This window comes from Fusarium oxysporum, chromosome V (genome assembly GCF_013085055.1).
Source record: "Fusarium oxysporum Fo47 chromosome V, complete sequence".
Lineage (NCBI taxonomy): Eukaryota > Fungi > Ascomycota > Sordariomycetes > Hypocreales > Nectriaceae > Fusarium > Fusarium oxysporum.
The window spans coordinates 3,385,648-3,399,500 of NC_072844.1; the positions used below are offsets into that span (position 1 = coordinate 3,385,648).

At 48.2% G+C, this 13,853-nt stretch overlaps 5 protein-coding genes and 1 non-coding gene across 6 annotated transcripts; 5 read left to right on the top strand and 1 right to left on the bottom strand.

The window, feature by feature from the left end:
• The first annotated feature begins 1,878 nt into the window (after positions 1-1,878).
• On the top strand, positions 1,879-1,968 carry FOBCDRAFT_t125. The gene has a single exon. It is a non-coding gene; the product is annotated as a tRNA-Glu (tRNA).
• A 528-nt stretch (positions 1,969-2,496) lies between these two features.
• On the top strand, positions 2,497-4,399 carry FOBCDRAFT_224272 (uncharacterized protein). Its single transcript, XM_031184849.3, has 2 exons — positions 2,497-2,731; positions 2,790-4,399. Exons 1-2 carry the CDS (start codon positions 2,635-2,637, stop codon positions 4,004-4,006), a joined length of 1,314 nt encoding a protein of 437 aa, XP_031040491.1. The 5' UTR covers positions 2,497-2,634; the 3' UTR covers positions 4,007-4,399.
• A 1,249-nt stretch (positions 4,400-5,648) lies between these two features.
• FOBCDRAFT_37722 (Zinc/iron permease) lies at positions 5,649-7,239 on the top strand. The gene has a single exon (XM_031184850.3). It carries the CDS (start codon positions 6,024-6,026, stop codon positions 7,056-7,058), a length of 1,035 nt encoding a protein of 344 aa, XP_031040492.1. The 5' UTR covers positions 5,649-6,023; the 3' UTR covers positions 7,059-7,239.
• Positions 7,240-7,603: 364 nt separating this feature from the next.
• Positions 7,604-8,726, top strand: FOBCDRAFT_224275 (ribosomal protein S19e). Its single transcript, XM_031184851.3, has 3 exons — positions 7,604-7,816; positions 8,107-8,170; positions 8,221-8,726. Exons 1-3 carry the CDS (start codon positions 7,784-7,786, stop codon positions 8,574-8,576), a joined length of 453 nt encoding a protein of 150 aa, XP_031040493.1. The 5' UTR covers positions 7,604-7,783; the 3' UTR covers positions 8,577-8,726.
• Positions 8,727-9,415: 689 nt separating this feature from the next.
• Positions 9,416-11,054, top strand: FOBCDRAFT_261205 (uncharacterized protein; the record flags this gene model as incomplete). Its single annotated transcript, XM_031184852.3, has 1 exon — positions 9,416-11,054. One exon carries the CDS (start codon positions 9,416-9,418, stop codon positions 10,793-10,795), a length of 1,380 nt encoding a protein of 459 aa, XP_031040494.2. The 3' UTR covers positions 10,796-11,054.
• Positions 11,055-11,133: 79 nt separating this feature from the next.
• On the bottom strand, positions 11,134-13,391 carry FOBCDRAFT_293684 (uncharacterized protein). Its single transcript, XM_031184853.3, has 2 exons — positions 12,651-13,391; positions 11,134-12,599 (listed from the first exon to the last, which is right to left on the bottom strand). The coding sequence occupies exons 1-2, from the start codon at positions 13,385-13,387 to the stop codon at positions 11,186-11,188; spliced, it is 2,151 nt and encodes a 716-aa protein (XP_031040495.2). The 5' UTR covers positions 13,388-13,391; the 3' UTR covers positions 11,134-11,185.
• Between the last annotated feature and the right edge of the window lie 462 nt (positions 13,392-13,853).

The following is a 13,853-nucleotide window of genomic DNA, read 5'->3' on the forward strand; positions in this document are numbered from 1 at the left end:
TGGCAAGCCGTAGCAAGATAAGAATCCCGTTGGCATTTTGTCGATCGTTGAAATTGCTCCAAGTGCGAGATTACTCATTACGACGAGCTGTGTTGAGAAGCGCACAAAATGCTCCGGAGACTCATAACTAGTATCCAGATTCGCCACCCGCTGGGCAACAAAGTCAAGTATGCGGCTCTAAACCTCCCATGTCCAATGAAGGCTCTGGTCTTTAGCAAAATATACCAGAATCTCGTCAGCCTCGACCTTGTCCGACAGTAGCCGCAAGGCATTCCCACGTGGAACAACAGTCTATCAGGCAAGCCATAACTTAATCGTGTCAGAAGCGCAGAACCTGAAACCACTTCCTCTGCATTGCACGGAACAGCTTAGTCCGACATACAAGACGAATCCTTAGGCCTTGCAATGCGAGCTGGCTTACAGCCTGATGTGTAAGTTGGACTCAAAACACTTGATACATCCTTGGAACGAGTCATCTAGACCAGTGTCAGACTTTCGCCATCAGTTCATTGCAATTGAGGCTTAACGGATGAAATACAACGATAGTCCGAGCACATACCCATGATTCGGTGATCCTGCGATTTAAAGCCATCTCGAAACCTCAGATGCAGTATGGCAGCTACATCTTGTCTTCTATCGCTTAAAGATAAACGCCTCAAGAATCTACCGTTGACATTAGGCCCGTACCATTCCCATTACAGTGCTATAAAAAGGATAGTTGCGTAAAGTCATACGATATTGCCTCACGGGTGCACTAGTAGTTCTTCCCGGGAATTGTGTTGCAGTACTAAGCTAGTTCGTCTGAATATTGCACACCATCAGCGGAGGCGTTATTCCCCCCTCATTCACACCTTAAATCCGCATGATTAAGTCACCACGTGGAATGGCGTTTTGGACTTGAGACAGTTCAGCCAAACTCAGGTGAAGCTTGGGACACTTTAGCCATTACTGGGGTGCTTCGGTTGGTTGTTCCCCCGAAATGTGCATATCGCTACAACATCAGCGTAACATCATGCAGCAGAAGTCAGAGCCAAGTCTTTCTATCGTTGTTCTAGTTGATCTCCCGTCTCACACAATTGTCGATCAGGCCCTATTCCAACCTAGCTGATTTGACATAAAATCTCAAACTTTTCGAGGTGTCCGTCCTACTTCAAGCGTCAACAGTTCCCTTCACCCGGCGGACATATTCTTCCTGGTGACAAAAGGAAAGCAGGGGGAAATCCAATTCTGCCCCTATACGTGACCTATTACGCCTCACCAAATTCAAGATAAATCATCTAAGCATTATGAATCAGTTATGTCGATCTCTGGGTCTGACCAAGGCATGGCCCAACACAATCGCATTTACCTGCCTCTTTAGATCGTTGCTTGCGAGACTGTCGCAAAATCTTATTAACAGATTTAGCGAAGGCTGAATCAGTCATGCAACGCGACAGATGAGAGATCAGAGTAGCTTAAGACAGGAGTGGCTCCAGTTCACATGTGTCGTTCTGGTCGCGATAGATCTTGAGCGTCATCTTCATTGTTGCGAGTTTCGCGATTCTGGAATAGCCTGGTGCATTTTCTCATCTTGACGTGACTAGCTTCCATTTAGCTGTTTATTTTCCTCGTATAATATCATCAATGGTTGGCAATTCCATTGTTGTGGCTACAACATTGCGTCCAGTCTGAATGTAACTCTGGTAAAGCAAGGCCAGAAGCCATTTCGAACTCTGATTCCGAACATCTGTAGACTCGATATGCGTTGAGATTACATTTCTTCTCTTTTCTTTTAGCTTCACGAACTATTGGTGAAATCTTTCACGATGCTGCCGCTCTCAGTGCAGCTGTGGCGCTGAATATATATTGAAACTATAGGGTTTCTTCCAACAAATCACATCCGGTGTGGTGTATCGGTTTATCATTCCGCGTTTTCAATTACCATGTAATAAATCCGCGGCGAGCGGGGTTCGACTCCCCGCACCGGAGAATCTTTTGCCTTCTGAATTAATTTTTTGCTATTTTCTTATTGCTTTTCTTATGTTTTTATTTGTCTTTGATTGCGATACCTCGAGTCGCAGTCGTCGTGACGTTGCCAAAACACAAGCTCCTCTATGGCATGTAGAGACCGGTCAGGCCATGTGATTCTAGTACTTAAATACCAGTTAAGCAACAGGGAATTTGAACATAATGATTCTCTGATTTTGTCTGCTTTGTGTTCTTTTTATGTTCTTTAACGTTCTATACTTGTAGGTCTACAATCATGTTTATGATGCAAGGTTGGAGCTGTTTGGTCTAACTCAATGGCTGCTCTAACTACGTAACAAACCAGCTTGGTTTCACGATATACAGAATAAGTAGAATAATTGATCGAAGAGCTTGAAGTACCCCAATCGCGTCATGTAAAGTACCAGAATTGTGATATTTCCATCGTGACTTGGAGTAATGTCCTATAAGTTCAGTCTCGTTCAAGAGAACTGGAAGTACAGGGTAGCGATGATGCCAGGTTGCCGACATTTTCCCGCCTCAAGTCAACCAGACATCAACCTCCGTCATTCATAACAATTGGTTCAACATCCCGAGTAACAATTGAAACCTTCTGCTTCCGGAGTGACAAGTCGTCACCCTAGGGAGGCATGATAATCGACGCCTGACATGCGCGAGTTTATGGACTATGTCCACAGCGCCTTCTATGAAGCTACTGGATGGAATCGCGACAACTCGTACGCAGCGCTGAATGTGACCAGTGATGGTATGGAGCCTTTCTCTCCAGTAACACTCCGGTCCGTGTATTGACAAGAGGGTTGCAGCTCTTCTGAACTTCCAGACCCCTCGTGGGCTACGACTCACCCTATCTGCCCTCGCGAGCCCCAACTTTGCGACATCCTACCAACTTGGCTCAGTCGGTATCGTTGATGGATCCATCTCGTACCTCTTCTCATCAGTCCCGCTTCGACTTCTTTTGACACCGCAATCGGAGACGGTCAATCTACCGGAGCTTTTGCGCTCGTACAGACCTCTCACCGAACTCCCCCACCGAAGCAATCCTCTCCTCCAGACACCGAAAGATAAACCGGAATCGTCACTCCTGTATGGTCGACTCTACCTACCCCAATCGCTACTCGAAGCTCTATTCGTCAAACGACTGTCTCCTGCGCTCCAGGTCCAGCTCAGTTCTGTATCTGCCCAGCACCTTAAGAACGGCGGCACTGTACTAGGCCTGGCGCAATATGACGTCGGGAAATATGCGCTCGAAGGACTGGCGTCCTCAGATGGAGGACTACTCGGCTTCCGGGGCGTGTATAATTTCGGCGGCGATGCCGAGAAGCCGTCAGACCAGGCTGTCAACGACAATGGAAACGCCGACAGGGAAAGGATCTATGGTCGATTCAGCACCGGTGGAGAAATCTATTACGGCACCCTGAACAAGTCGGGTGGAATCAGCGTGGGAACCCGATTTGCAACGTTACCCGCGCACAAGGGAACGCCTTTATCTGCGACGTTGACACTGAATCCCTTGATGGGTAATATCAGTGCAAGTTATGCCGTGGTGGCAGGCCAGCATTGCAGTCTTGCTACGCGGATGGAGTTCAACGTGTTCAGCTACGAAAGCGCTTGGGCTATTGGTATGGAGCTCTGGCGGAAGCCATTTACCCGACCGGTTCTTGATGACGAGCCAGTCATTGATGACAAAGTGGTTCTTGACGATAAACCAGAGGTGAAGCGGCCAAAGGAGCGCAGCTTTCAAGCCAAATTGGAATGGCGTCTGGACGATCCCGAGCCAGTTGTCGTCAAACCACCGCCGCCTCCCCCTTCACCCCCAAAGGAGGAGATAGACCCTGAAAAGCCTGGAGAGGAGAGATATGCAGGTGTACTCAAGACTCGACTTGACCAAAACATGCGAATAGGGGTGCTGTGGGAAGGGCGGGTCAAATCTCTCCTATTCAGTCTTGGAAGTTCGATCGACTTGAGGAAACTTGACAAGCCATTCCGAACGCTCGGATTGGAAATCCAGTTTTCATCATGATGGGATATTAAAACATACCATGAGGCCCTGTCATCTACGTTGACTACTGCAGGACGGCAATAGCCCACTACTGCAGTCGGCCCGTAGGATTACGTCAGCATGATCTATGTGGTAGCTTATATGTGTGATGCAGCTGAATTAACGATGGTGCATATCAACGGGAATAGCGACCCGGAAGTTGGCCAGGACACTGCAGCCGTCGGTGTTTTGTATTGGTTAGATCTCAATGGCGTTACCGGTTGGAGGCATTGCTTTTCAAGGGGGATAGATTTGGAATTGGCGATCGGTGGCATAGTACTTCTCCCATTACTACTGTTTATTTGTCAATGTCTTCTCTGACAGCATCTCCCATCAGCTCTTGATGGCTCCCATGTGACAATCCTTCTATGAATAACCGTTTATGCATAAGTGCAACCATCTCAAGGCACACTCATCGTAGCTGAACGGTTTGGAGATGCCGTCAGAGCCGATTGCAAGACCTTTTGGCGTTTTTAATTGCGTGGGCGCCTTTGGCTTAGACATGGATCATGCCCGCGCTGATTGAGAACCTTGATGGTCTCCGCGATCTTCTCCGGAATGTCAAGTGTGGCTGCTGGAGTTAGCGAGCCAATAAGGTGCCTGCTGATTGATAACGGGTAATGACGCCACATTTTGAGATTGAGGCTCTTTTTGACATTGATTCCATTCGTGTGACGTTTATTGTAACCTAAAGTGACTCATGATCAGGGACAGTCATATAGAGACTGCAGCAATGCTGACTGTCATATGATGCTTTTTTTTCTAGCAAACACACCCATGTCACCATGTGATAACTGTACCTGAAGAATCACCAGCCACAGCTTAGAAACTTCTACAGCCCGAAACGGTACTAGCCGAGCTTTACGAGGCTAACATGGCCATCAAGGTCCTCACCTTAATTCGACCCACTCCCACCTCAAACCACCACGTTCGTCTTTTTCTACGGCTCAAGATTCAACCAGAGACAGAATGTGCTATCACATCTCAAGTCACACCTTTTGGTCACAGTGGATCATGACGGTGATGCCAAGGAATGTGGCAGTTGCCGAGTTCCATGTTCCTGGGACGTGAATAACTAACTCTCCGAGTGTTACAGAGAATTTGTCATTGGAGTGAATTATTGATGAGAGTAGCGAGTGATTAAAACACGGTTTGTGATAGAGTTCATCCAGCGGACCTGGGGCCAAAGAGGGTATAATGCAAGACGTTATCAGTTGTGCTGAGTTTTCTAGTCTTCTTTTGCTTCAGTACCAAAGTCCAGAAGCTTTGCATATACGAACTCAGTCGCTTTGATGCAACGATGTTTCGCTTTTCTACTCTCGATTTCTTAACCTTATTACTTTAACTTTAAGACTCATCGTAAGCATGTGTCCAAGAGATATCACGCCTATCTCGTTAGCAGTAACTATATCTTGTCCCAAGAAACCCCTGGTCCTAGACAACCCACCCCTCAGTATCAATCATCCCACGCGCTTGCGGCTCGAATAAATCTAGTCTACAGCCTTCGGCACCTCGCTTCCGTCCGCTGGACCCTCTGTCAAGCTAAACCTGGTCAGCTAGGCCGGTTCGCCCACTTTCTATAAGTCGAGTCTGCGCCATCAAGGTTCGTCGCGAATTTCGACTTCTCTCGTTATTTTGCACGTCACGCAACGCTCGCTGTATTATAAAACCCATCGCGGCTCGCAGGTTTATCGAGTTGCAATCAGCTTCAGGCCAAGCAAGCAGTTCAACAATTAGCGCGCGCCTTGGCGTCTCGACACCGTTCGAATCATACAGCGCGATTATCCTTGGTCGCTTCCTTTTTAGGGAACAACGCATCTAGATAATCCTTGGCTTCGCATCTTTGCGCCTTGGCATTTGACGACATATTTTTCGACTACCACCTCACATCACCTACTACCTACAGGCCCGCACCTCTTTTCTGAGTCTCGCTCTTCCCATAAGACTCTGCTCGCTGCATCCTTACCTTTATCCTTCTCGACATCCATTAATCGACAGAATGGCCGACGCTGATACCTGCAGCGGCGAGGCCGTCGATCTCGGCCGACGAGGTCTTCGAATTGGCTCCATCTTCATCATCATGGCCTCTTCGGCTATCGGCGCACTCTTGCCCATTTTCCTGGCGCGCCAGAAGACGATCCCGGTACCTAAGATGACCTTCTTCATTTGCAAGTTCATCGGTACCGGAGTCATCATAGCGACAGCTTTCATGCACCTGCTTGTTCCCGCTGTCGAGAACTTGACCGACCCCTGTCTCGAGGACCGACTGGGTGGTTACGATTGGGCTGAAGCCATCGCGCTCATGACTGTTATTGTCATGTTCTTTGTCGAAATGCTCGCCGCTCGTCTCAGCAACGCCGACATGGAGCACAACCACTCAATGGAGATTGACCACGAGCTCGATCCTGCTATGGACTTTATCGCTAAGAAGCAGCCCAGCAACCCTGACATCGAGAACGGTGACCGTATGGGGCCTGGCTATGCCCCTGGTGGTGACAGCCACCTCGCTCACGGTCGTGAGCACAAGGAGGGTGATGCTCAGGGCGGACTTGCTGGTCAGCTGCTCGCCATCTTCATTCTCGAATTCGGTGTCGTGTTCCACAGTGTCTTCATCGGTCTTACTCTCGGCACGATCGCCTCTGACGAGCTTACCGTTCTCTTGATTGTTCTCGTCTTCCATCAGATGTTCGAGGGTCTCGGTCTCGGTTCTCGTCTGGCTGTCGCTCCTTGGCCCAGTAACCGACAGTGGATGCCCTACCTACTCGGCTGCATCTTTGCTCTATCAACTCCCATTGGTATCGCGGCTGGTATCGGAGCCAAGCCCAACAACGCCAACGACCAGAAGCTTACAAACGGTATCTTCGACGCTATCAGTGCTGGTATTCTCATGTACACTGGTCTTGTAGAGCTCCTCGCCCACGAGTTCATGTTCAACCCTTACATGCGCAAAGCCCCAATCAGGATTCTGTTGCTCGCATTCGCATGTGTTGCCTTCGGTGTCGCTGTCATGGCTATTCTTGCCAAGTGGGCTTAAAGGAGACTTGTGTGGAAGAAAAGTGGTTAAAATGGATATTCTCGAGGTTTATACCTGAATAAGGTTGGGCCATAATAAACTCATTTGGCATTGCGTTAGACGGATAGAATTGATACCTGGTCTGTTTCTTCGACCCTGTTACTATTAGTTATGGCCAGGAAATAGAGCCTTTTTCTTTTGATGCTTAAAGCCGATGAACAGTGAATCTCCTCGTGTTTGCCCTGTTGAAGATTGTGAACAGCAAGTGACGTAGACGAAGTAAAAGTAAAGATGTGGAACCACGTGAGAGCGAATAGTTGCACAGATGCAACAGATGATCAGGACCCAATCACTTACATGAATATTTGCCTAATTTGGACATCGGTTCAACCTCAGTGGTGATATTCTACAAGAGAGGCTCCACTCTGTTATGCAGTGCATAAACCCAAGCACTGTACGTAACACTGTGTATCCAAAATTATGGGGCTCGCCAAGGGCCTTCTGAAGATTTGCCGCAAGTGATTCCTAAAGGAAAAAAAAAAAAAGCCCTTGTGTGTGCTAGCGCCTCATAATCGAGGCATCAAAGCGCACAATTAGGGTTGGGCCAAATTAAGCGACCATAATTGGATTTCGACCACGATTCTAGTAAAGTGAGATCTTCGAGCTCAACTATCGCGACGCTTCGACAACCACACCCAACGACCAAATTCCCCTTTCACCCACCCAACCCCAACAATACCGCAAAAATGGCCGGCGGAGTTACCGTTCGCGATGTCGATGTAGGTACTCCCTGAAAAAAAAAAAAACCCCCCCCATCACAGGAAACGAAATACACTTCGAAAAAATCACACGATCTCTACTCGACGACTTGGCGACGCAATCTTCCAAGAGAACCGCTAGCCCGCCATGGCGCTGGCGCAGCGCGATGATTATATATCAAAAGATAATTGAAACGCTGTGTCGGCTGCTGTGTTCAAAGGGCTGGGTACAAATGGGATTGAGGAGCAGGCGCGAGGGAGTCGAAAGACTTCTGACGACGGAATCATGCTAATGGGTTTTGTGACTGCAGGCGCAGAAGTTCATCACTGCCTACTCTGCTTTCTTGAAGCGACAGGGCAAGCTTCCCATCCCCGGTAAGACATTCTGAACTCTTTCGATACTTATTTAATACTGACTTTCTCAGGTTGGGTCGATACCGTCAAGACTGGTCCTGCCAAGGAGCTCCCTCCCCAGGACATTGACTGGTTCTACGTTCGCGCCGCCTCCATCGCCCGCCACGTCTACCTCCGCAAGACCGTCGGTGTTGGCCGTCTCCGCAAGGTCCACGGCACTGCCAAGAACCGTGGCAGCCGTCCCTCCAAGCACGTCGATGCCTCCGGCTCCGTCGACCGAAAGGTCATGCAGGCTCTTGAGAAGATCGGTGTCCTTGAGCAGGACGAGGACAAGGGTGGCCGCCGCATCACCCAGGCCGGACAGCGTGATTTGGACCGAATTGCCCAGACCACCGCTGAGGCCGAGGAGGAGGAGGATGACGAGTAAACAAAAACTGGCGGTTTCCGGTCAAAGTCAAAGGTAGCAATGGCAATGGAATTGGGCGTTGGGTCATAGATTTTGTCATGTATGAATGAGATTCCCCCGACACTGGGTCATTCGGTTTGGTCAAATTGGACCCGTCCAACTTGTCGTTCATTTTATGGTCGATTTGCTCTTGTGAATGTGTATCTTGAATGTGCTTGTGTGTTTTATGGTCGTAACCTTGATTCAAGTTGTGAAAGAATCTCCTTTACCCCTCTTTATCCCCTCTTCTCATTATCATCTCTCGTTGATCTCTCTTCAAACACTACCTCCTGGAGATGGGGTTAAGGCACGGTAAATATTGCATGCCCTTCACCCCTTTCCCTTCTTGTGATCTCTATTCATCTTCAGCATCTCATGAGATCTTCTCTGATTCCAAGTGTTGCTCTCATCTCCCCCTTCGCAAAGTGAGGTCATCGCGAGTTCTCTGATTTGGTTTCTTTCAAAGCGCTGAGCTTTTCTATTTGCAACTCCATTTCCGCGTGTTACGAGTTACGACTTATCTTCGCTGTTTGATCTCGAAGGATACTCTCATATTGCCAGTTTTGGCCCAGCTTTGAAGAGTTGTGCGAGTTCCTCCCAAGAGCACAACTTGTGCAAAGCGAATGATCATATTTATCCACGTTCATTGAAGCATCCCTGAATCACGATGATTTTTATCCTTCACTCTCTTCACTAAAATCTGCTTCTCAAGTGGAGTGATCTGTAAGTGTGTTACAACTTCAACTCCAAGTCCTCAACTCCTTCAAGAAACTCATACACCTTTCACTCACAGGCACAACTCTCCTTTCCCAATTTGCAAAATGAACACACCGCAATCAGCAGCGTCAAGCTCGGAGGAAGTTGAAGAGGTTCTACCAGTCTTTGTGTCTGCTATTAGCAACCCATCACCCCTTATATACTTCCACCATATCATCGACTCTGAAACCACAAAGCTTACAGTTCAAGTCCTCGGGGCTAATATCTCCTTCGTCTTCAGCCATCGTCAAGCAAAGACCATTAACAGGAGATCTACTATCGAAAGGCAACTTGAAAACAAAACTACAGGGTTCATTTCCATTGTGTCTGCAAAATCTCAGCGTGTTGTCTTAGCGGCAGCTGAATCAGGTCATGGCCTTGGACGATACGGCGACGTACTTGACAAGAAGAAAGGCATTCTTCCAAATAGTATTTGGACAAGGCGAGTCGTGGCCATGGGTAAGACCCTTGGTTTGAACATGAGAAGACCCTTTGACAACCCTGGCCGAAGGGCTGGAAACACTGAGGGTATTTTTCTCGGGTCTCACGTTGAAGTCAAACTCGCAGTTCATGGTATTTGCGTTCTCCTCCAGACTTTCGGGATCACAAAAGACTTTAACAACGTCACGATGAAGCAACTGAACCAACTTGGACAAGCCCGCTGGGAAGATGGATCTCGTCCCGTTCTCGAAGTGTACTTCTCCCGAAAGTTCTGCAAACCCTGCAAGACTCTTGTACAGAAATTGCAAGACGCCACTGGGGTTACGATCAGGCTTGTATGGAAGCATCGCCTCGTGATGAAGAAATACATCATCAGGCCAATAGATCGAAACCGAAAACCTGGCGAGCCCCTGCGAGCACAAGAGTTTGAGCCTCAAGACTACGACTTTGGAGATATCCTGCCTGATGATTCTGACATAGAAGTCATATCCGATGACGAGAGTGCCAAAGAAGAGGTTGAGAAGATTGACCTTACCCACATTCGATCGACATCGCCAATTTCATGGAATCAAGAGATCGATGATTTTCTGGATGGTCTCGCTTATAGAGTAGGCCAGATGGAAGACTGCCCAGAAGGCGCCAGGTCAGCTATCGTCGAGTTTGCCAGTATTAGAGTCAACACCAAGAAGTCTCCCAATGCTACAAAAGTTAGCAAACCCCTGCCAGCGACGCCGGTTATAGAAGCACCAGCAGATTTCCTCGACGGTGACGAGCGACAGCGGCAACGACATACGTTTCCTCGCGCGCAGAAAAGACTGTTTCGTGGACCACGCGATAGGAATGACTCTAGAGCAAGGAGTGCTTCTCCCAGACGCCGGGCACAGATTGTCAGAGACCGCTCACCACGACGATACAATTTGGGACCATTGGGACGCTATTCAACGGAAGCTCCTCAAGAGAGATCTTCAGCCAAAGCCAGTTCACGAGCTCACTCTATTCGCTGATTAAATGTGATAAAATGATCAGGGGGTGTTCTACGAGAATCCTTATACAGATAAAGCATACGGCAACTATCTGAGTGCTGTTGAAGGACACAGAAATTCTGTCAAGGCGTCATTCAAGTTTTTGGAAGGCTGAAACCAACATTGTCTGTGTGAGATGAAGAATCTACTATACTTCTCAAACCGCGAAATGGGAGGATACTGCAAAGATCTATCACGGAAAGGGAAACATTTGTCAGAAGATCACAGGATCGATGTATCATCAAGTTCATGATTTTACGGCATTATCTTAGTTTTGGTAAAAATTGCTATCAACTATTTACCCTGTATCCGTGTGTATTCGTTTGTTCTATTATTCGTGAGACCTTCGCTTGTGTATCACTTCAACCCGTATTACTTCATATCCTTTCCAGCGCTCTCCTGTAACAGCTTCTTGAACCCATCTGCCAGCTCTTTTATCACCACATCTACATCGGGAGCTTCAGGTCCCTCCTCAGCTTCTTCGATCGCTGCTTGGAGGGCTTCCTCTCTCGCTTTTTCCGTGCCTTCAACTCCAATCTTGCCCATTGTGAGAGCATTCTTGACATCTTTTCCATGTCTGACGGGCCCCTTTGGCGTTTCTGGTGTTATAGCAGTGTCTTCTAGCAGACTCTGCCATCGGGAGAGATACATGCCTGGGCCTGACATATTACCTGATTCTGAATCGTCTGAGTCGATGATGCGCTGTAGGCGGCAGAGAGAAAGGGCCTCGACTTGCGCAAGGTATGCGGCGTGGTTATCCAATGAAATGAGAACTTCCTTTTGAGACTTCTCAGGAACCGACTGAAATAGCTTATTCAGTTGGTCGTCCATGGTACTCATATCAACAGTACCATTGCTCGCCTGCTCTCCAGCCTCGGCATTGCTCGTCTTTTGCACAGGCTTTCTTTCCTGGCGAAACTTTAGTACGGCATCGTTGGTCCATTTCTTCATCTCTTCCCAAACATCAGGACACGATGCCGCAAACGCATGGACCCATCTATACATGAGCCCTCGGTTTCTCATGAAAAGACCAACGTAATCGTCCACAGTTGGCATGCTACCGTCCTTCTTCGGCTTGCCAGCCTTGATGAACTCATCGATAAACAATTGACCCGCTTCGACATGCTCCCGCAAATCTATCTGGGAGTGTACCATGCGGATCATAGGTTCATAGGCGGCAAATAGATCCTTGATAGTCGCGGTAAAGAGATCAGGAGGCTGGCGACAGAAGGCTGTTGTGATGCTTTCACGATCGCGCACGGAGAGAAGAGCAGAATAATACTCGAGACACTGCGCGTGCTTCTGATCATCAAGCTGAGTTGCTAACGTGGGATTGGACCCGTTAAAAATAGCGGTGATAATTGACTGAGCATGTTCCTCGCTGGCATTACGAACCGTCTTATGCTCATCACGACTCATAGCGATATACTGACGAATAGCCTCGAGCATCTCGTCACTCGGTCGATCCTTAGCTCTCTCAACCTTGTCAGCACTCTTTCGGAACTCTCCAGCGTCCCATGACAACACTAATGAGATAATCCGCTGCAAGAGGTTCATGCCATCGTCGGCGTTGGCGGTCAAGCCGATCCAGTTGGTGACGCTCGTAACGCTCAACTTTGCAAGGAGTAGGCGCATCATGGCGCTAATCATACTAGCGGCATTGCCCATTCGTAAAGTCTGCTTGACCATTTTGTACGGGATGAGGTTGTGGACATTTTCGAGGAGTTTGAGGAGATATTGGCCTTCTGGGGAGAGGACAAAGATGTGGTGGATGAAGGTGGCGAGGCTTTGGTTTTGTTAGTAGGAGGTGGTAGGGAATATCCTACGTGAAACTTACTGAATGATGGCATATTCAGCTGCTGCTCCAATGACTGGAGAATGACTCTCGAGATCTGAAGTTTTGCTGAAATGATCAAACATCTCATCTGCCAAACCTCCATAGACCAAGCCCTCAACAACATCATCCCACGCCTTTACCAAGTCTGCGGCCTTGCTCCGATCGTACTCAACCTTCTTATCCGAAGACTTGTCCGGTCGATTTGCTTTCTTGACACCACCAAGAACTCCTCGACCAACCATTTCAAGAAGTCCACTCGACCCAGTCGCAAGCACTTTTCTCGTCCCCAGAGCCCCCTTATCATAGCTCTCTGAAAGTTCTGCCTCTCCGAGTCTCGTCAACAAGCCCTGTACTCTAACAGACCAAAACTCGCGTGGTAGATCTCGCACACCCGGAAGCTTCAGAATGAATCGCGTTAACATGGTCTGAAGAATAGGAGACGAAGAAGGTTTCTTATCGTCATCATCGCTAGGAGTTTCCTTCACGTCTTTCGCTGCTCCTTGCTTTGGCGTTCCGGGTCTTGAGCTCACAGGTGTTCCAGCCCAGCTCCTCCATCCTGTGCTTGGGGGTGCGCTTTGTGTAGTTTGAGGTTCAACCGTTGCTCTTGAGAAAGGATAGCCATAGCCTGTGACTGCATCTGGATCCTTGAAGCCCTGGATTTCTGCGTATGTTTCGTGGTGCGTGAGGATATCAAATAAGGCATGCACCTGCTCAGGTGCGAGATTTGTAGACGTCATGATATCTCATGTCACATCGAGGGCGTACGGCGTATAGAGGAAGGGAGATGAGTCTGAATAAATAGACGTGTGAGATGTGATTTTTCAGCGGCTTTTGATGGATGTGACGAGATGCTCCAGTGGTCAGTGGATATAGTGTCCGTTGTGAGAAAGATCCACTGACTCTTAGTGGAGGATTTATTGTTAAACTTTAGATCAATGAATAAGTGAATGAGGCCTCAAAGGGCAAGAATCATGGAGTGCCATACCTTCAGGGTGTGGTGACGTAGTCTTTAGGCTGTACTCGCTAAACCTTTTCTGTACAAACCCCCACTATGATCGTTGACGTTTGATTACGGCTTCAGTATTGACCTCATTCTGTACACTTTGTTCAACAGTCAGGGCTTTTATTGCATGTAGGGCCAACCACGGAATTTCAGGGAGAAAACTTATTGATTTGTTCGACCCTCGAAGCCCTTCCAACGCT

Bases quoted from the DNA above. Each gene is read 5' to 3' on its own strand.
- FOBCDRAFT_224272 (XM_031184849.3), top strand. From the start codon at position 2,635: ATGCGCGAGTTTATGGACTATGTCCACAGCGCCTTCTATGAAGCTACT. The intron at 2,732-2,789 runs GTATGGAGCCTT...AGAGGGTTGCAG, and splicing joins GCTGAATGTGACCAGTGATG to CTCTTCTGAACTTCCAGACC.
- FOBCDRAFT_37722 (XM_031184850.3), top strand. From the start codon at position 6,024: ATGGCCGACGCTGATACCTGCAGCGGCGAGGCCGTCGATCTCGGCCGA.
- FOBCDRAFT_224275 (XM_031184851.3), top strand. From the start codon at position 7,784: ATGGCCGGCGGAGTTACCGTTCGCGATGTCGAT. The intron at 7,817-8,106 runs GTAGGTACTCCC...TTGTGACTGCAG, and splicing joins TTACCGTTCGCGATGTCGAT to GCGCAGAAGTTCATCACTGC. The intron at 8,171-8,220 runs GTAAGACATTCT...TGACTTTCTCAG, and splicing joins GGGCAAGCTTCCCATCCCCG to GTTGGGTCGATACCGTCAAG.
- FOBCDRAFT_293684 (XM_031184853.3), bottom strand. From the start codon at position 13,387: ATGACGTCTACAAATCTCGCACCTGAGCAGGTGCATGCCTTATTTGAT. The intron at 12,600-12,650 runs GTAAGTTTCACG...ACAAAACCAAAG, and splicing joins GCTGAATATGCCATCATTCA to CCTCGCCACCTTCATCCACC.